The sequence below is a fragment of the Chiloscyllium punctatum genome, chromosome 24 (genome assembly GCF_047496795.1).
Source record: "Chiloscyllium punctatum isolate Juve2018m chromosome 24, sChiPun1.3, whole genome shotgun sequence".
Classification (NCBI taxonomy): Eukaryota; Metazoa; Chordata; class Chondrichthyes; order Orectolobiformes; family Hemiscylliidae; genus Chiloscyllium; species Chiloscyllium punctatum.
Window position 1 is genome coordinate 44,098,988 of NC_092762.1, and position 21,880 is coordinate 44,120,867.

The 21,880-nt window shown below is 42.3% G+C and overlaps 1 protein-coding gene across 1 annotated transcript in view; it reads left to right on the forward strand.

Moving 5' to 3' along the window:
• LOC140494506 (cathepsin K-like) overlaps positions 1 to 18,590 on the forward strand; it is a 31,098-nt gene extending 12,508 nt beyond the window's left edge. Inside the window, exons 4-8 of the mRNA XM_072593760.1 lie at positions 1,347 to 1,505; positions 3,532 to 3,756; positions 5,043 to 5,211; positions 10,067 to 10,172; positions 13,406 to 18,590. Coding sequence (XP_072449861.1) covers positions 1,347 to 1,505; positions 3,532 to 3,756; positions 5,043 to 5,211; positions 10,067 to 10,172; positions 13,406 to 13,505 — 759 coding nt within the window. The 3' untranslated portion in view covers positions 13,506 to 18,590. The remainder of the gene's footprint in view (positions 1 to 1,346; positions 1,506 to 3,531; positions 3,757 to 5,042; positions 5,212 to 10,066; positions 10,173 to 13,405) is intronic.
• The last annotated feature ends 3,290 nt before the right edge of the window (positions 18,591 to 21,880 follow it).

Consider the following 21,880-nt stretch of genomic DNA (forward strand, 5'->3'; position numbering starts at 1 on the left):
TTGTGGCTGTACAGAACATTGATTAGTCCACTTTTGGAATCATGCATGCAGTAGGAAGAATGTTGTGAAACGTGAAAGGATTCAGAAAAGATTTATAAGGATGTTGCCAGGGTTGGGAGGTTTGAGCTATAGGAAGAGGCTGAATAGACTGGGGCTGTTTTCCCTGGAGCATCGGAGGCTGAGGGGTGATCTTATAGAGGTTTATAAAATCATGAGGGGCATGGATAGATTGAATAGCCAAGGTCTTTTCCCCAGGCTGGGAGAGTCCAAGACTAGAGGATATAGGTTTAAAGTGAGAGGGGAAGGATTTGAATGGGACCAAAAGGACAACATTTTCATGCAGACAGTGGTGCACGTATGGAATGAGTTGCCAGAGGAAGTGGTGGAGGCTGGTACAATTACAACATTTAAAAGGCACTTGGATGTATAGGAAAGGGTTAGACGGATATGGCCCAAATGCTGGCAAATGGGATTAGATTAATTTATGATATAAGGTCGGCATGGATGAAATGGACTGAAGGAATTGTTTCTGTTCTGTACATCTCTATGACTTTCTGACCCCGAATGTTGTTTTATATCTTGAGGGCACATATGTTCAAGTAATAAATCACCACAAAATCTGCTTTTTGTAATGCATTTACAAGATGAAGACATTGCTGGCTCGACCAGAATGTTTTGCCAGAGGGTAGTTAAGAGTCAACCACATTGCTCTAAGTCTGGAATCACATGTAGTCCCGACCAGGTAAGGATGGCAGTTTCCTTTTCGAAAGGATATTAGTGAACCAGTTGCATTTCTTTTCTGACAATGGTTTCACCATCATCATTCAATTTGTAACTCCAAATTTCTGTTGAATTCATATTCTGCCATCTACTATGAAGACTTTCACACCCAGGCCCCCAGAACATTACCCAAGTCTTTGGATTAACAGTCCAGTGATAATACCACTAGGCAACAACGTCCACCCATAGCTACCATGATCCAGAGTGATGAAATGCTAGAGAAACACAAGCTTAGATTTTGACCTGAGTTCAAATGTTTAGACATAGCATAGTACAAATAAAAAAAAATTAAGGCGCAGATACAAATGTTGCCCTGTCTCTATAATAGAATACTGCATCCCAAACAGCATCATGTACAAACACCAGAAACAATTGGGGCAGTTTCCTGGTAAATGTTGACTTTCCAGATAGCATTAGCAGAAGACTATCTGGTCATTTACCACATTACTGTCCATGGAATTTGCTATGCACAAATTGGCAGCTGTGTTTCCTAAATCCCTATTGTATTAGATGGCCTGAATCTGTGAGACATGCTGTAGAAAATCTAATTCTTCCTTTTTCTTCAGACACGAAAAGAATTTGCTGAATTATTCCACATAGACGAGAGGAAAGCTGTGCCAGTGAATAACCAGACACGAGAGCCAATGAAGGCTCGACACTTTTACCGTATTCCAGTGAGTGTGGACTGGCGCACAGCTGGTTATGTTACCCCACCAAAGAACCAGGTTCCCAATCTTCTTATTTGTTTCTACCATGCATGACTATTGCTTCAAAATTCCTCAATCATTATTGTATTATTGTTTGCCTCAGTAATGTGTCCTTATTCTAAGAGTACACTATTCCCCAGCAGAATAGTGTAGTTGAGGAAGAAATACTGTTCTGTGCAACAAAATGTAGAGTCCCGAAGGCTACATTGATAGCAAGATTTAGAAACCAGCAGTAGATGATCAAACGGCTAATAAAGGTAGAGAACATTTACTATGAATGTAAATTGGATAAATATAACAAAATATATAGCAAGAATGTTTAGGGGCATATAAAAAGCAAGCAAGTAACTGAACTAAGTGTGTGGAAGATGTGACTAAATAATTACAGGGAAATTACAGATGGTTGAAACCCATATTTTGAACTTCATGATCAAGGACATGATAAATAGCCCAAAGTTAACAGATAAGCAAAGTGCTAATTTGAGGAAAGATCTGGCAATACTCTGTATCATGAGGAAAAAAGCATTGGCCAAACGAATTGGATAAAAGTCAGACAATTTGCCAGAACCTGATGGCTTACATCCAAGGGTTTTAAAGGAAGTGGCTGCAGAGATAATGGAGGCATTGTTTTTAATTTAGTAAAGTGTGAGGCCATGCAATTTGGTAGGAAGAACCAAAAAGCTGGCTATTATTTAAATGGAGAGACAGTCTAAAAAGACCAGCACCGAAGGATTTTGGAGTTCTCAAAACAAAAGCAGTTAGTGTTTGGGTTCAGCAAGTAATTTAAAAGGGAAATAGAATTTGGCTTTTATTGATAATAACTTGGAATTAAAATTAGGGAATTCTTATTATAACTGTACAGGCTGTTGGTAAGGCTGCATCTGGAGAACTGTGTACAGTTTTGACCCTTGTGTTTAAGAAAAGCTAATGTATAGCATTAGAGGCTGCTCAAGAGAGATTCACAAGGCTGATTCTTGGGATATAGTGGTTGATTTATAATGACCGGCTAAATGGGTTAGGTCTTTTTTCATTAGAGTTAAGGATGATCTTGTTGAATCATACAAATTCTGTGGGAGCTTGAAAGGGTGAAAGTTGAGAAGATGATTCCATTAGTGTTGGACACAGTTACAGAATAAGGGAGGCACTCGTGTAGAACTAAAAAGTGAAAACATTTCTTCACCCAGAATGTAGGGAGAATGCAGTCCAAAGAGCTGCAAAGATAACTCACCAAAAGTATCGAAAGAGGTGGTGAGTAGATTTTTGAAATATGAGGGAGTTGAGATCTATGAGGAGCTGGTATGAAAAAGGAACTGAGTTGTGAAGCAGGGTAGTCCCGATCTTGTTGGAGAACAGGACTGAGGAGCTGAAGAGACATCTCATGCTCCTATTTCCCCTGTTCTTATTATCCCAAGAGCGTTGGACTTAACCAAAGCTACAAGAACACCAACCCATCTTATTGACCTGGGTTTGATGCCAGCCTCAGGTGACTATCTGTGTGGAGTTTGCATATTCTCCCCATGTCTGCGTGGGTTTCCTTCGAATGCTTCATTTTCCTCCGAGTCCAAAGATGTGCAGGTCAGGTGAATTGGCCATGCTAAATTGCCCATAGTGTTAGGTGCATTAGTCAGAGGGAAATGGGTCTGGGTGGGTTACTCTTCGGAGGGTCGGTGTGAACTTGTTGGGCCAAAGGGCCTGTTTCCACACTGTAGGGAATCTAATCTAATCTAAATTGACATTAGTGTTCAGGGGCATGTAGGTTAGGTGCATGTGATGGGAAATGTAGAGTAATAGGGTAAGGGAATGGGTCTGGGGTGGGATAGTCTTGGGAGGGTCAGTATGGACTTGTTGGGCTGAAGGGCCTATTTCCACACTATAGGAATTCTATGATTCTAAAACAAGCAGATAGGACATTAGTTTAATGCCTCATCTGAAAGATGATACTTGGGTTTATATAGTTCTCTTTCAGTGCTGAGCTGTACAGCGAATTTGAACTAATTGCTCAAGTCTCAATGTGGAAACTGAAACACTTAATCTTCCTCATCAGGGTCAGTGCAATAGTTGCTGGGCATTCAGTGCCACTGGGGTGCTGGAGGGACAATTGTTTAAGAAGACAGGCAAACTCATCACCTTGAGTGAACAGAACCTCATTGACTGTTCAAGGAGTCATGGAGCTTTTGGATGCAATGGAGGCTGGTCTTTGAATGCCTTTGAATACGTATATGAGAATGGAGGAATTGAAGCTGAGTCCACCTATGCCTACACTGCAAAGGTACATCTCCTTCCTGGTTTCACCATTCTGACATTTAGCCACACTTCAAATATGGTTAAACATAGGTAGCTCTTTTCAACCTCCGTTAATTTATTAAAATTCAGCTCACCACCCCTTCTTTTAGTTAACATTGCTTATTGTGCATTGCAATTCTGAATGAAATAAATGTCTCTCCAATTAAAATTTCAAATATGTCAGTACTAACATTGGACATTTTTAAGGTTCATTATCTCAAACGCCTCAAGGTCAATGATTTACAGCATCTGTTATACAAGTAAATAAGAGGCAGCAAATGCAGCATAGCTGGATTCATAGACAGCACTGACATAATTGTTATTTGGTTCAATCCCACCATAGGCAAAGAAATGTCAGAATTTATGGGCCATTCAAGTACTTGAACCTCTCACTGAAACTGCCCATTTATTTCACCATTACGATTGCTGTCTCTCAGAAATGTTAAATCAAGGTCCAATCTACTTGTTCAAGGAGTGGTCTAGTTGCTGTGTGGAATAAAACATTTTTACATAGCAATATGTAAAGGTGGAATCTAACACTTGCTTTTTTTCTGTTGTGTCACTTGTGACTCTTACCTCTGACTCTCCGTTCTTTTGATTTATCGTCACATCTACCTCAGTACAGTGAGAAGTTTTGTTTTGTGTGCAGTATAGGCAGATCATACCATACAAAGAGTATAAGGGAAATAGAACAGAGCAAGAAATACAATATTATGGCTTCACTGCAATACGGGAAACACTGCTGCACTGTTTGAGGTACGATCTTTCTAAGAATGTAAGGTGAGGATTCTCATTAGGTGGACATGACTGATCCCAAGGCACCATGTTGCTGAAGAGGAGATTCATTCCCTTTAGTTTCTGGTTAATATTTATCCCTCAACCAGATCAAAGTGCTGTTATCACCATGTTACATTTGGGATCTTGTCTGTGCAAATCAGATGTTGTGTTGCTGAAGGGCAAATTTGAAAAAAAGACTCATTGTCTGGAAAGTGCTTTGAGATGTCCTGAGGCTATATGGTGTAGTGAGATTCTTAGCCACTGCTCAACATCATTTACATCACCAAAGAGAGCAGGCAATGTCTTGGTTTAACATCACATCCAACAGACAGCACCTCAACAGCGCAGTGCTCACTGAAGTATCAGGCCAGATTTTATATCCTAAATTACAACATTGTGATGTGCAAAGGTTTGTGTGTTACCCACAGCTTGCACTAACCTAAAGGCTAGCTAGTCCACTGTGTATATTTTCCTGCCTGTTTTTCTTCCACACAGGAAGGCAAATCTTGCAAATACAACACTTCTGAGAGTGTGGTTTCTGTTTCGAGCTATAAAACCCTTCCATATGGAGATGAAGAAGCTTTGACCAGAGCAGTGGCTGAAATTGGACCCATAGCTGTGGTGATTGATGCAGGACTGGAATCTTGGCAGTTTTACAGCTCAGGTGAGGACTCCACTAGTTTTCCAGCCAACCACGACATCTCTAACTGTAACAGACAATCTGATTTCAACAGGTGCTTCAAGTGGCACTTGGGAGGTGGATCAATGGGCCCTTACTGAATAAAAAATGCAAGTGAATAATGTTTGACTTCCACTGGCTTATAGAGCTCAATTGTCCACCCATTAGCAAATAATCAAAACCGCCTGGATTAGCAGATTCAGGAACTATTGAATGGAAGGGGTCAATATGGTTGACCTTTCAATGGTGAATCACTTGCCCTCTCCCTGACACATGGTAAAAGCTGGAAAGTAAGTGTGACAGACAGACAGTCTGTCTAAGGATTTGGAATTTAAAATGCCGCTGGGAGAGTGTGGAATAGCGATGGATCTAGACCTCATATTTCTTTCATGAAAAACCATCAGAAATGTGTCCCTATGTTTCCTCCCTATTGGTGCATCAAATTATTTGTTTAACATTCCAAAACATACTCAGAATGTTAAATTCTCAATTTAATTTGATCCTTGGATGTCCACACATTGCGCCTTTTCAACAAAACCAAAGTTGGCAGCAAGTTTTGGGTTGTCATTGAGAGGCAATTTGAGTCAACTTAACTTTAAACAAATGCTTGGCAGTTAGGAGTTTCCCAGTGCATTGTCTATGACAACAGCTTTATCAATCAGAGTCCACTTGTCAACCAATCGACACACTCTTCTCACAGAGTATAAATTGTTCCTTTTGAGATTTGGTATTCTTGCAATTCTGTCCGGATGAGTGCAAGATGGAAAGCTTCAATGATATATCTTATACTTTAGCAATATGCTGATTCTGTATTATCAAGAGACTCTTTGTTAAAGAATTGCAGAATATGTAAGAGCCTCCAAAATGACTCAAACTTTAATCTCTCTCTCTATGAAGAGGAGCTTCCTAATGCAACTATTCACTTGTTGAACCTTTTCCTTAGAATTCTATGTTCACCACTTACTTCATATTGTGTGCCACCTTCACTATGCTGTTTATTACTTTATATACCTTCATAAATTTATGTTGAGGTTCAATCTAACGCTTTCCAGCTTTTTCCTCATAACGCAGACTCCTCAAACTGAGAATTAGTCTCCTGCACCTTGCACATTGCAGCCTGGAGTTAGAGGTAGTGATAATGGAGACTTTTTATCACATGGCTGACCAGGAATCAGTCCCGTTCTTGTTGCCTGTCTCAGAAAGTTTTGTAAATGAATATGTCTAGCCATGTTGTAAATGCACCTTTCCTGCCAATAAACTCCTGGAGTAGAACTTGATCTTTGGGTTCAGAGCCAGGTACACTACCCACTGCACCAATAGGCTTAAAGCAGAAGTAAATAGCAACATTGAAACAAAAGTAGACTATTCAGCCCATTGAGCCAGTTCTGCTCGTCAAGTAGATCACCGCTCATCTGCACTTTAACTTGTGATGATGCTGTCACTTTAAAAAGGTTATTTTACCCTTGGTTGTTTTGAAGAGAGGTCAATAAGGGCAGAGATGCAGAAGAGTCTAGGAAGAGAGTGGCCAGTTCTCCCAGTTCAGATTTTTTTCGAGTCCGTCTTAGCCATAGCAGTCACAAAATGTGAGAAACCAGGGGAGTTGCAAGCTTTAGTAAATAAAACTCTGCTGATTTTCTTCTCAGACTTTTCTTTGGATTTTCTTCCTTCCTGTCTGTAAGAATTTGTGTTTGAGTTTACCTTTTTGCCAAGGGGTGTATTCATGGAACGTTACTGGATTGGAACAGTTAATTAGTAATAGTTACTGTATCAGTTAAGTTTTCAAAAAGTCAAATTACTCTAAATTCTGCTTTCTTTGTTTATGTTTCAACTGCAGTGTTTAAATAAATTCTGTTTTGCTCAAAGCCGGGTGAGTTGACCAGCTGCCTCACTCCTGGAATATCCACTTCACATTTGCCTTTTAAATAAGAAAAAGTTAGAGCCTAGGCCACCTTCATAAAATATTTTGAGGGGGTTTGGCCTGGTCAATAACAAACTCTAAAAACATGCCTTGGGTAGCAATAATATAGGTGCTACGTTCCTGATCTATGAAACAAAACAGAAACGTAGAAATTAGGAGCAGGTGTAGGCCACTCTGCTGTTTGTCTCTGCTCCACCATTCAATATGGTCATGGCTGTTATTCTTCTAAACTCCAGTGAATATAGAATTAACCAATCCAATCTTTTTTCACACATCAGGCCTGCCAATCCAGGAATCAATCTGGTAAGCCTTCATTACACTCCCTCCATAGCCAGAACATCCTTACTCAGATAAAGAGAACAAAACTGCACTGTGCCAGCTAGTGGGTGGAAAGTGAGTCTGCAAGAGCTGCAATCCAACCAGAGATCAGCAGCTGTCCAAGATCAACAGTGCCACTGGGAGGGGAGGCCACTGCAGGTACTGCACTGTTGTTAATGCCAGTGACTTCCAATGCTGGACACTGTGGAGAGAAGTAAATGGGTAGGGAGGGGATTCTTGGGAGGGTGGCACTTTCAGGGTTGGGCTGAAGCTAAATAGAAAGGGAAGGGTAGAGGCTCCTGAGAAACCCTCTTCCCAAAGTCAGAGCATTTGAATGGTCAGAGTCCCTTAAAACAAAAGACCTCCATGTTTACCACTCAGGCTCGACAGGGTTTGTTCGGTAGTTGATCCCCATCCATCTCTGGTACAAAATCATGGTGATTGGATGAAGCCCTGAAGTTGATTTAAGTCTCAATTGCAGGAAGGCAGTGGAGTCTCCATCTTGCATCTTTCCATCCACATAGAAAGACCCAGGGTGGGGAGAATAAAATTTAGTCCTTTACCCCCTAATTCATTATGTCCTTGCCATAAAAAAAGACCAGCAGGTCAGGCAGCATCCAAGGAGCAGGAGAATCGACATTTCGGGCATGAGCCCTTCTTCAGGAATGAGGAAAGTGTGCCAAGCAGGCTAAGGTAAAAGGTAGGGAGGAGGGACTTGGGGGAGGGGCGTTGGAAATGCGATAGGTGGAAGGGGGTTTAGGTGAGGGTGATAAGGTGAGGGTGATAAGGTGAGCGTGATAGGCGGGAGTGGGGGTGGGGGCGGAGAGGTCAGGAAGAAGATTGCAGGTTAGGAAGTTGGTGCTGAGTTTGAGGGTTGGGACTGAGACAAGATGGGGGGAGGGGAAATGAGGAAACTGGAGAAATCTGAGTTCATCCCTTATGGTTGGAGGGTTCCTAGGCGGAAGATGAGGTGCTCTTCCTCCAGCTGTTGTGTTGCTATGGTCTGGCGATGGAGGAGTCCAAGGACCTTCATGTCCTTGGTGGAATGGGAGGGAGAGTTGAAGTGTTGAGCCACGGGTGGTTGGGTTAGTTGGTCCGAGTGTCCCAGAGGTGTTCTCTGAAACGTTCCGCAAGTAGGCAGCCTGTCTCCCCAATATAGAGGAGGCCACATCGGGTGCAGCGGATGCAATAAATGATGTGTCTGGAGGTGCAGGTGAATTTGTGGTGGATATGGAAGGATCCCTTGTGGCCTTGGAGGGAAATAAGGGGGGAGGTGTGGGCGCAAGTTTTGCCTTTCTTGCGGTTGCAGGGGAAGGTGCCCAGAGTGGAGGTTGGGTTGATGGGGGGGTTGTGGACTTGACGAGGGAGTCACGGAGGGAGTGGTCTTTTCGGAACGCTAATAGGGGAGGGGAGGGAAATATATCCCTGGTGGTGGGGTCCATTTGGAGGTGGCAGAAATGACGACGGATGATACGATGTATATGGAGGTTGGTGGGGTGGTAGGTGAGGACCAGTGGGGTTCTAAATGGTGGCGATTGGAGGGGCGGCACCTTCCCCTGCAACTGCAAGAAATACAAAACTTGCGCCCAAACCTCCCCCCTTACTTCCCTCCAAGGCCCCAAGGGATCCTTCCATATCCGCCACAAATTCACCTGCACCTCCACACACATCATTTACTGCATCCGCTGCACCTGATGTGGCCTCCTCTATATTGGGGAGACAGGCCGCCTACTTGCGGAACGTTTCAGAGAACACCTCTGGGACACCCGGACCAACCAACCCAACCACCCGTGGCTCAACACTTCAACTCTCCCTCCCATTCCACCAAGGACATGAAGGTCCTTGGACTCCTCCATCGCCAGACCATAGCCACACAACAGCTGGAGGAAGAGTACCTCATCTTCCGCCTAGGAACCCTCCAACCACAAGGGATGAACTCAGATTTCTCCAGTTTCCTCATTTCCCCTCCTCCCACCTTGTCTCAGTCCCAACCCTCAAACTCAGCACCACCTTCCTAACCTGCAATCTTCTTCCTGACCTCTCTGCTCCCACCCTCACTCTGGCCTATCACGCTCACCTTATCACCCTCACCTTAACCTCATTCCACCTATCGCATTTCCAACGCCCCTCCTCCAAGTCCCTCCTCCCTACCTTTTATCTTAGCCTGATTGGCACGCTCTCCTCATTCCTGAAGAAGGGCTCATGCCCGAAATGTCGATTCTCCTGCTCCTTGGATGCTGCCTGACCTGCTGCGCTTTTCCAGCAACACATTTTCAGCTCTGATCTCCAACATCTGCAGTCCTCACGTTCTCCCATAAAAAAAAGACCAGCCTCATTTAGTTTTTAAACTTTCTGTTTTGCCCCAACTTATGGAGAAATATTTCTGGAGATTACTCCTGAATAGCCTCTGCCCATAATTTTAAAATTCAGTCCCTTTCTTCTGGGTTCTATTACGAGAAGAAATCTTTTCACCTCAGCGCTCACCAATCTCCTAAACACGTTAATTAGATAATCAATTAATCTCCATTTGGGGAAAGCAAGGCTTTCCGAGGAGAGTTTGATTAAATTCATGCACTGTTGATAACAGTATGACTCATTTTCCAGGTGTTTATTATGATCCCAGATGCAGGACTAACACCTTTAACCATGCTGTACTTGTGGTGGGATACGGCATTCAATCAGGAATGAAGTACTATATTGTTAAAAACAGGTAAGGTGGCTGGAACATTACATTCTCCCAGACTGTGTGGATATGGTTGGGTTGTAGGGGCTGGGGAGCAGGTAGAATGTAAAATGGACATTGTGGCCTATTGCCTCCTCAAATCTTCCTGAATTCTTCCCACTGCCACTGGGATTCTAAATTGGACGAAGGCTAATTTTGATGGTATTAGGCAAGAACTTTCAAAACCTGACTGGGGGCAGATGTTCGCAGGTAAAGGAATGGCTCGAAAATGGGAAGCCTTCAAAAATGAGGTAACGAGAGTCCAGAGACAGTAAATTCCAGTTAGGGTGAAAGGAAGGGTTGGTAGGTATAGGGAATGGTGGATGACTAAAGACATTGAGGGTTTGGTAAAGTAAAAAAGGGTATGTCAGGTATAGACAGGAGAGATCGAGTGGATGTCTAGAAGAGTGTAAATACTTAAGAGGGAAATCAGCAGGGCAGAAAGGGGACATGAGATAGCTTTGGCAAATAGAGTTAAGGAGAATCCTACAGGCTTTTACAAATACATTAAGGACAAAAGAGTAACTGTGGAGAGAACAGGGCCCCTCAAAGATCAGCAAGGCGGCCTTTGTGTGAAGCCGCAGGAGATGGGGGAGATAATAAGTAAGTATTTTGCATCAGTGTTTACTGTGGAAAAGGACATGGAAGATATAGAGTGTGGGAAAATAGATGGTGACATCTTGAAAATGTCCATATTACAGAGGAGAAAGTGCTGGATGTCTTGAAATGTATAAAGGTGGATAAATCCCCAGGACCTGATCAGGTGTACCCTCAAACTCTGTGGGAAGCTAGGGAAGTGATTGCTGGGCCTCTTACTGAGAAAGTTGTATCATCAATAGTCACAGGTGAGGTGCTGGAAGATGGAGGTTGGCTAAAGTGGTGCCACTGTTTAAGAAAAGTGGTAAGGACAAGCCAGGGTGAGCTTGACATTGGTGGTGGGCAAGTTATTGGAGGGAATCCTGAGGGACAGGATTTACAAATATTCAGAAAGGCAAGGACTGATTAGGGATAGTCAACATGGCTTTGTGTGTGGGAAGTCATGTCCCACGAACTTGATTGAGTTTTTTGAAGAAGTAACAAAGATGAGGACAGAGCAGTGGATGTCATCTAGGTGGACTTCAGTAAGGTGTTTGACAGTAATGGGAGACTGGTTAGCAAGGTTAGATCTCATGGAATATCTCATTTGGATACAGTACTGGCTCGAAGGTAGAAGACAGAGGGTGGTGGTGGAGGGTTGTTTTTCAGACTGGAGGCCTGTGACCAGTGGAGTGCCACAAGGATTGGTGCTGGGCTCACTACTTTTCATCATTTATATAAATGATTTGGACATGAACATAGGAGGTATAGTTAGTAAGTGTGAAGATGACACAAAATTGGAGGTATAGTGGACAGTGAAGAAGGTTACCTCAGATTACAATGAGATCTTCCATCAGATGGGCCAATGGGCTGAGGAGTGGCAGATGGAGTTTAATTTAGATAAATACAAGATGTTGCATTTTGGGAAAGCAAATCTTAACTGGACTTATACAATTAATGGTAAGGTCCTAGGGAGTGTTGCTGAACAAACAGACCTTAGAGTGCAGGTTAAAGTTCCTTGAATATAAAGTTGCAGGTAGATAGGATAGTGAAGAAGGTATTTGGTATGCTTTCCTTTATTGGTCAGAGTATTGAGTATTGGAGTTGGGAGGTCATGTTGCAGCTGTACAGGACATTGGTTAGGTCACTTTTGGAATATTGTGTGCAATTCTGGTCTCCTTCCAATCGGAAGGATGTTGTGAAACTTGAAAGGGTTCAGAAAAGATTTACAAGGATGTTGCCAAGGTTGGAGGGTTTGAGCTGTAGGGAGAGGTTGAACAGGCTGGGACTGTTTTCCCTGGAGCGTTGGAGGCTGAGGGGTGACCTTATAGAGGTTTATAAAATCATGAAGGGCATGGATAGGCTAAATAGACAATGTCTTTTCCCTGGGGTGGGGGAGATCTGAACTAGAGGGCATAGGTTTAGGGTGAGAGGGGAAAGATATAAAAGAGACCTAAGGGGCAACTTTTTCATGAAGACCGTGGTGTGTTTATGGAATGAGCTGGCAGAGGAAGTGGTGGAGGCTGGTACAATTACAGCATTTAAGAGGCATCTAGATGGGCACATGAATATGGGGGTTTGGAGGGATATGGGCCAAGTGCTGGCAAGTGTGATTCGATTAGACCGAAAGGTCTAAATTTCTGTGCTCGACATCTCTATGATTCAATGACTCTAGGCAGGGGATACCCTCTTTTTTTCAGGTATCTCCACATCCCCAGTCATGCTTGCTCCTCCCACAAACCCAGCCCCCACCCCTATGACCCTCATGAGGGTCAGCCTGACTAGAGAATGTGGTGAGAATGTGTAACTTGTTATCAAACAGAACAGATAAGCTGAGTAGCATTGTGCATCTTGGGAACTGGAGGATGTTAGTAAATTGGAGGGGGTTCAGAAAAGATTTACCAGGATGTTGTCAGGACTGGAAGTTTTGAGTTATAATCAGAGGCTGGATAGTCTGAAACTGTTTTCACTGGAGCATAGGAGATTGGGGAGTGACCTTACAGCTGTTTATAAAATCAATAGGGGCATAGATAAGGTGAGTAGCAAAGGTCTTTTCCTTCGTATGGGTCAGTTCAAAACCAGGAGGCATATTTTTAAGATGAGTGGAGATTGACTTAAAAGCAACCTGAGAGGCAACTTTTTCATAAAGAGGGAGGTTTGTATGTGGAATGAACTAACAGAGGAAGTGGTAGAGACAAGTACATTTACAACATTTAAAAGACATTTGAACAGGTCCGTGAATAAGAAAGGTTTAGAGGGATATTGAACAAATGCAGGCAAATGGGACTAAGTTAGCTTGGGAAACATGGTCAGCATGGATGAGTTGGACAGAAGGGTTTGTTTCCTTCCTGTATGACTCTGTGGCTAGATAATCATATGAGGGAGAAAGGAATAAAAGGTTATTGTTGATGAATTAGGATGAGACACATTGCAGCAACTGTTTCTGTACCATAATCTTGATGCAACTGAGTGTCACCATTTCATCCTGCACTGTTACAGCAGGCGGTCAGAAATTGTGAAAAAATGCGGAAATTCTCCCTGGGAAGAAAATATCCCAAACCTGTGATAGCAAAGAGTGAACTTTTTTATGTTTGATTTTTTCATCCTTCCTTTACAATTCCTTTCTGTCTACATTTCTCTTTCAGCTGGGGACAACACTGGGGCCAGTCTGGCTACATCCTGATGGCCAGGGGAAGGAACAACAACTGTGGAATTGCAGGTTTCCCCATTTATGCTCTTGTCTAAGAAGCTAGGCTTCAGAAGGTCCAAGTGCAACTTCAATATCAGGCCATCCTTTCAGAATTAGCAATGTTATCCCTTGCATCAGTCTGTAAGAAATCCTTACAGTTTACCCCAGATCTCATTCTCCACCCTCTCCCCGATTTAAGAGTTCAGTATCTCTGACTGGTATGCACTAATTACTGCGTAAAAGGCGTCATTTGGAGGTTTTAGTGTGGAGGACCCTGTGTTTCTTTATCCAACCCCTGAATTACATTTTTCAAATCCTGTACTTCTTTATCGAATGCTGTATTCAATATATGCCCAACCCTTAATCATTAGTATTTGAATTTTGTACTTTACTATTTTATATTTGCTTTGCTTCTATTATTAATACAAACTGTGTTAAACCAGTATTGAATTTTTAAAATGCTACTTTGTAGACAAGGATTTAAAATTTTGCTTTAATTTGTCCTTTGCTTTAATTAATTATTCATGCAATCAGTAGTAATATCATAAACCATGGAATTTCAAACAACTCCTCGTTGTTTTCATGCTGGTCAAAGCAGATTACATCCACGGCTGTTGATTTGTCTATATCACTGTTTCTAGATCTCGATGGACTTGAAAAAATACATGTGTTTTTTTTATTGCTGAACAAGAATCAATTGTTATTGTATTCACTGATCTTTGAACTACAAACTAGGACAATGGATAACCTTTCGCAAGGGCTGGTCAGCGATGATGTGGAGTCAGGGGAGATTGTTAGATCAATGACCAGTGCAGCCTGACTGATGGAGACAAGAATGGGTAAACAGTATGAGTCCTGTTCAGTCTGGAGGCCTCACAATTCCTCTGCGAAGCATTTGACAAGAAATTAAGCTTGTCAGGTTTGTGTTTTTTGAAAGTCTGAATGGAGACCTCAGAAGGCTGGAATGGAGCAAGTTATTGGATTTAAATGGACACAGGAACCAGCATTCAATGCTGCATCTGGAGTGGACAAGTCAACCACTGACGATTATAGAGAAAGGGAGATTAGGGTTGTGGGATCCACCCTGTGCAAGGTTATTCAGAGACTGGATGTTGTATGGACCAGGGGGAGCTGTTTTGAACTGACTAGTTTGAGTCAGCCATTTATTCCAGAAGAAAGTTGTATTTCTTTCTTTTAATATCTGTACATAAAGTGATCGCCTCTTACTTTTTATCTTTTCTCTTTCCTTTTATCAATCATTATTACATATTGAGACACTCACACTTGTGACATCCAGAGTATGGTTTCCAAGACCAGGAATCTACAAGGGACTCTTGCTCCCGTACACCATCCCCCTCCGAGCTTCATATACCATCCGCCGAACTCCAAATCATCCCTCTGACTTCCATATACCACCCCCCAAACTTCATTTACCATGCCCTGAGCTACAAATACTAGCTCCCCACAAAACTCCATATATCATCCCCTGAGCTCTATTTACCACACCTCTGAGCTCCATATACCATCCCCTTTATATATCACATCCGGAGGTCTGTATTTCACCATCCTGAGCTCTATATACAATCCCCCTGAGTTCTCGATACCATCTCCTGACCCCTGCATTTCCTATACCATCCCACTGAGTTCTATATACCATTCCCTGGAGGTCTATATACCATCCTGAGCTCCACTTACCATCTCCTGAGCTCCACTTACCATCTCCTGAGCTCTACGTACCATCTCCTGAGCTCCTTATTCCACACCCAAACTCCACATCCAACTCCCTGATATCCTTACTGCATCTCCCGAGCTCATTACATCACCCCCATACTCCATAAACCAAACACTGAGCTTCTTACACCATCCCCAGAGCTCCTTATGCCAGCTCCCAAACTCCTTCATCCACTTGCCATGGTTATTTTTCTGCCTTTATTCAGACTCCATACCCATTTATCTATCTGCTACTTTGTTTCATCTAGATCCTTTGCTCCAGAGATCTGTGCTATGCTTAAAACAATTTTAAAAACACTTTGCTTTCATTAAACATTTGAAAATAGGATCAGACCATTCAGCCCCTCGAGCCTGTTCCACCATCCAGTGAGAACATGGCTGATCTGTGGCTTAAGTCCATCTACCTGTGTTTGGTCCACATCCCTTAATGCCTCAAATTTTGTTTTGTGAAAAAAATCTCAGATTTTTATATTAACAATCGAGTCAGCATCCACTGCCACTTGTGGAACAGAGTTCCAAACCATTCTCACCCTTTGTGTGCAGAATGCTTCCTAACATTTCTCTTAAACAGCCTGGCCCTAATTCTCAGACAATGTCCCCAAGTTCTAGAATTGCCAACCAATGGAGGTAGTTTACCTTCATCTACCCTGCCTTTTTCAGTTAACATCTTGAAGACTTTGATTAGATCACCACTTAACCTTCTAAATTCTAGAGAAAATAGTCCTACTTTGTATAATCTCTCCTCAATACTTAATTGCTGAAGTCCTGGTATCATTCTTGCAAAAACTACGTTGTACTCACTCCAAGGCCAACAGCACTCTATGTGGAGTCTAACCAGGGTTTTGTAAAACATGCAGCATAACTTCTACATCCTGGTACTTCAGTCCTCTTTATATATAAAGACCGGTATTCTGTTAACTCTTCGATTATTTTCTGCACTTGTTTGTGACATTTTAAGGATCTATGCAATTGAACCATCCAAGTCTCTTTGGACATTCAGTGTGTTTAAATTTATACCATCTAGAAAATGCCCTGATCTATCCTTCTTTGGTCCAAAATTGATAACCCCATACTTGTTTACATTGATATCTATCTGCCATAGTTCTAGAGTCATCGAGTCATAGAGTCATGTAGCATGAGGCAGACCCTTCGGTTCATGATGAAACTAGTCCCATTTGCCTGCATTCAGCCCATATTCCTCCAAACCTTTCCTATACATATACCTGTCCAAATGTCTTTTAAATGATTTAACTCGCTGCTATAGGAGAAAGTGAGGACTGCAGATGCTGGAGGTCAGATTTGGTGCTGCCAGACGTGCTGTGTTTTTCCAGCAACACACTCTTGACTCCCTGCTATAGGAAGGATCTTGTGAAACTTGAAAGGAGTTCAGAAAAGATTTATGAGGATGTTTCCGGGGTTGGAGGGTGTGAACTATAGGGAGAGGCTGAATAGACTGGGGCTATTTTCCCTGGAGCGTCAGAGGCTGAGGAGTGGCCTTATAAAGGTTAATAAAAATCATGAGTGGGGTGGGTGAGTCCAAAACAAGAAGGCATAGGTTTAAAGTGAGAGGGGAAAGATTTAAAAGTGACCTAAAGGGCAACTTTTCATGAAGAGGGTGATGTGAGTATGCAATGAGCTGCCAGAGGAAATTGTGGAGGCTGGTACAATTACAGTGTTTCAAAGGCATCTGGATGGGTATATGAAGAAGAAGGGTTCCAAGGGATATGGGTTAAATGGTGGCAAATGGGACTAGATTTATTTATGATATCTGGTCGGCATGGATGAGTTAGACACAAAGATCTGTTTCCGTGCTGTGTATCTGTGTGACTCTATGACTCTACAAGTGTACCAATTCCCCTGGCAGTTCATTCCACATACAAACTACCCTCTGTGTGAAAAGGTTGCCCCTCATGCCCTTTTAAATCTTGCTCCTCTCACCTTAAAAATGTGCCTTCTAGCTTTGAACTCCCCTGCCCAGGGAAATATGTTTGGTTTTTCACCATATCAATGCCCTCATTATATTATAAAACTCTATAAGATCACCCCTCAATCTCCTACACTCCAGTGAAAAAAGTCCCAGCCTCTCCTTAAATCTCAAACCCTCCAGTCCTGGCAACATCTTAGTAAATCTTTTCTGAACGCTTTCCAATTTAGTAATATCTTTCCTATATTGTGGCCTCCTCTCTTGCCCACCTACGGAACAATGGCTGTATGACGCTCATCAGTCTACTGTCACACAGTCTGTGGAATCCACTGAAGTCTCTGTATCTGAGTTGTGTCAAACTCTCAATCTACTTCTCTCTGCATTGAGTCTAATAGGTGTGACTGAGTTTGGGGAGCTTGCTGTGCACAATTGAATGGAATTGGGTTCTTTATGAATAGTTGATCACATATTTCAATCTGAATACCCTACTTTTACTTTGTGTAAGGTGCATTCAAAACTGACCTCTTGGACTAAGCTTTTAGTCGTCTGCCCTAATCTTCCCTAATCAGTGACAAATTTTCAATTAACACATCTGTGAAGCAACTTGAATATTCTTCTTTGTTAAATGTGCTATATGAATTCTTTGCCCTGTCACACAGTCTATTAATATCTCTTTATAACTTGATGCTATCATTACACTGTCTATAACACCACTTAACTTTGTTTCATCAGCAAATTTTGATATATGCCATTATCTAAGTCATTAATGAGATGATACTGCAGCTTTGAGAAGTTATTTGTCCTGGTTTCTTTTAAGAGAGAGATTGAGGCACTGAGCTGACTAGCGAACACCACTTGAGTAAACAGGGGTTGAGGAGGCCTTGGTTTTTATTGAACTGCCTGAATGGGTATGGCCAGCTCTCTCAGATCAGGGTCTCTGGGTTTTGGTTTATCAGCAGCATCAGAAGCTGTTGGGGTCTCATCAGAGTTGGAAGCATCAAGAAGTGTCTCCTGGCTGCTAAGCTCTCTGAATTTTCTCTTGATGTTGCTTTCTTCCTGGATTGGAAAAATGTAAGTGAGAATCTGTGTCTGAATTTCCCTTTTTTGCCAACCGGTGTGTTTATGGGATGTTACTGTATTGGAACAATTAATCAGTCAGGGGTGGCACAGTAGCTAGCACTGCTGCCTCACAGTGGCAGGGACCTGTGTTCAATTCCCGCCTTGGGTGGAGTCTGTGTGGAGTTTGTATATTCTCCCCATGTGCTCTGGTTTCCTCCCACAATCTAAAGATGTGCAGGCCAGGTGAATTGGCCATACTAAATTGCCAAGTCAGCGGTAAATATAGGTTAAGGGTATGGGTCTGGGTAGATGTAGACTTGTTAGGCCAAAGGGCCTATTTCCATACGGCAAGGAATCTAACCTTAATTAGTAATAGCTACCGTATCAATTATTCTGTTAAGTTTTCCAATAAAGTTAAGCTACACTCGATTCTTCTTTCTTTGGTTGTATTTTAACTACAGTGTTTAAATAAATTGTGTTTTGATGAACATCAAATAGTTTGCCGAGATTGCATGACACCTGGAACATGGCATTTCACATCTATCTTTAAAATAAGAAAATGTTGGGGCCTAGGGTCCCTTCTCAAAATATTTTGAGGGGGTCCGGTCTGGTCCATAAAAATAATAAATAACGTGAATAAGTGAGGCCCTAACACAGATCCTTTTGGGACACCATTGGTCACATCCTGCCAATTTGAGTGCCTACCCATTATCCTTACTTTCTGTCACTTGCCACTCAGCCAATTTCCCAGCCATGTCAGTAATTTGCCCTCAATTCCATGGGCTTCTACCTCTGTTAACAGTCTCTTATGGGGGATTGTAACAAAAACCTTCAAGAAGTCCATAGAAACAACATCCATAGACATTCGCCAAGATCCCCGATGCCTGACCAACACATTGCTGTGCAGTATTTTTGTCTCACCGATTTAATCATGAGGCCTGTAACCTGTATCACATGGCTGTCCAGGATGGTTGAAAAATGCCCTGCACAGTTTCAAGTTGAACTTTTATGCACAACATCGAGGGCCAAAGGGCCTGCACTGTGCTGTACTGTTCTATGTTCTATATGTCCCTGGAGAAAATGGTATTGAGATGCAATATGGAACCTCACTGTACCCCTTATTCATCAGTAAAACTGAGACAGTGATCCAACTGTTTCTTCAAAACCTTTTGGCATACATTTAAGGTGAGAGGGGAAAGATTGAAAAGGGACCTGAAGGGGCAATGTTTTCACACAGAGGGTCATGCATGTGTGGAACAAGCTGCCAGATAAAGTGGTGAAGGCAGGTACAATTGTAAAATGAATAGTAAGGGCTTGTGCCAAACTTAGAAGAGCTGTCTGTCAGACAAGTCAAGCTGCAGCTTGACACACACATTATCATGGAATTATACCTGATAGACAATGTCCCAGACAACACCATCAACATCTCTGGGTATGGCCTGCCCCAGCAGATAGGCAGCACAGTGGTATACAGTTGGGAGGTGTTATACTGGGAATCCTCAATATTGTCTCCAGACCCTATGAAGTCTTATGGCATCAGGTCATACATGAGCAAAGAAATCTACTGATTACCCTGATGAATGTTTCAGTTAAACAAAGCATTGGCGAGCATTGATTGAATAGCATTTGGAGTGAGCACTGACAGTAGCAGGGGCACAGAATGTATTTTGGCTGGGAACCTCAATAGCTATCACCAAGAGTGGCTCAATAGTATGACTTCAAATGAATGGGAAAGGTGAAATTGTCCACTTTGTCAGGAAAATGGAAAAATCATATGATCTAAACAGTGAGAGAATGCAGAGGGATCTGGGTCTCCTTGTGCATGAATCAGGGGAGACATTGTATAGGTGTAGCAAGGTGTAGCAAGTAACCAGTAAAGCTAATAGTATACTATTGTTTATTGTGAGGGGAATTGAATGAAAGCTTGTGAAATTATGTTTCAGTAAAACAGAGCATTGGTGAGACCGAATCTGGAGTAGTGTGGTCACCTTAATTAAGAAAGGGTATAAGTGTGCTAGAAACAGTTCACAGAAGTTTTATCAGACTAATACCTAATGGACGGGTTGTCTTATTAGGAATGGACAGGTTAGGAGTTCATGGGAGCTTTGAACAGTAAGAGGCAACTTGACTGAAACATGTAAGATCCTGAGTGGTCTTGACAGGGTAGGTATGGAGACTCTGTTCCTTCTTATGGGAGAATATTGATCTAGGGGTCAAAGTTTAAAAATAAGGGACTGAACATTGAAAAGTTGAGGTTTCTTTCTCTCAAAAGGTGATGAGTCTTTAAAACTCTCTTCCTGAAAAGATGGTGTAAGCAGAATCTTGGATAATTGTAAAGCATCGTATACCTTAATATATAATAATATCTTGTAATCCATCTAACAAGATAAATTCTTGTTAAACAAGTGTCTGAAAGGTTATTAGGATTAGGTAGGAATATGGATTTGATCTTACAATCAGATCAGTCATGATCTTATTGAAAGATGGAACAGGCTAAAGGGCTGTATGGTCTAGTGCTGCTCCAAATTCATACATTCACATGGACACAGGAGCTGAAATCCAAAGGTCATATGAGAGTTACTGGCCTTGGCATCAAAGTAAATTTGCCCATCTGGTATCAAGGAAGCTAGCAAAGCTGGAGTCAATTGAAATCAGGGCGAAAACTCTCCACTAGTTGGATCATACATGGCACATAGAAAGGTAGTTGTCATTGTTGGTGATTAGTCATCTCAGCTCCAGAACATCCCTGCAGCAGTTCCTCAGTGTAGTGTCCTAGGCCCAACCATCTTCAACTGCTTCATCAATGACCTTCCCTCCATCTGAAGGTCTGAAGTGGGGATATTTGCTGAAGATTGCACAATGTTCAGCACCATTTGCAATTCTCAGATACTGAAGCAGTCCATGTTCAAATGCAACAAGAGCAAAAAAGCATTCAGGCTTGTGTTGATAAGTGGTTAATAATATTCATTCCACAGAGTGCCAGGAAAGGTCCATCTCCAGAAAGAGAAAAGCCATCCATTGACCTCTCACATTCAGTGTGGCTTTATCATAATGAAGCCAACATTATTAGTATCCCAGAAGTTACTACTGAAAAAAGACAGAACTGGACTATCCATTTAAGTACTGTGAGTACAACATAAGGTCAGAGGTCTAACTCATCTGACTCTCCAAAGCCTGTACACTGACACAAGGCACAAGTCAAGAGAGTGATGGCATCTTCCCCAGTTGCCTGGATAGGTGCAGCTCCAATAACATTCAAGAGCTTGGCACCATCCAGGATAAAACAGCTACTTGGTTGGCATCTCATCTAACACCTTCAACATTCACTCCCTTCCCCACTGACACTCAGTAGCAGCAATGTCTACCACCCACAGTATGCACTAAAGCAACATATCCAGGATACTTGAATAGCACTTTCTACCATCTAGAAGGATAAGGGCAGAAGTCCCATGGGAACACTGTCATCTGCAAGCTCTCTTTCAAGCCACTTAGCATCCTGACTCGGAAGTACATCACCGTCCCTTCAAAATCACTGAACCAACCTCGTGCATCACCTTCCCAACGTCCCAAGTACTGCAGTGGTTAAGAAGCAAGTCACCATCATCTTCTCAAGGGCAATTAGAGGTGGATAATAAATGATGGCCCAGGCAGTGACACCAACATCCCATGAATGTATTTTTAAAAATGAACTCATTCAGCAACGTTAATAAATTTAAC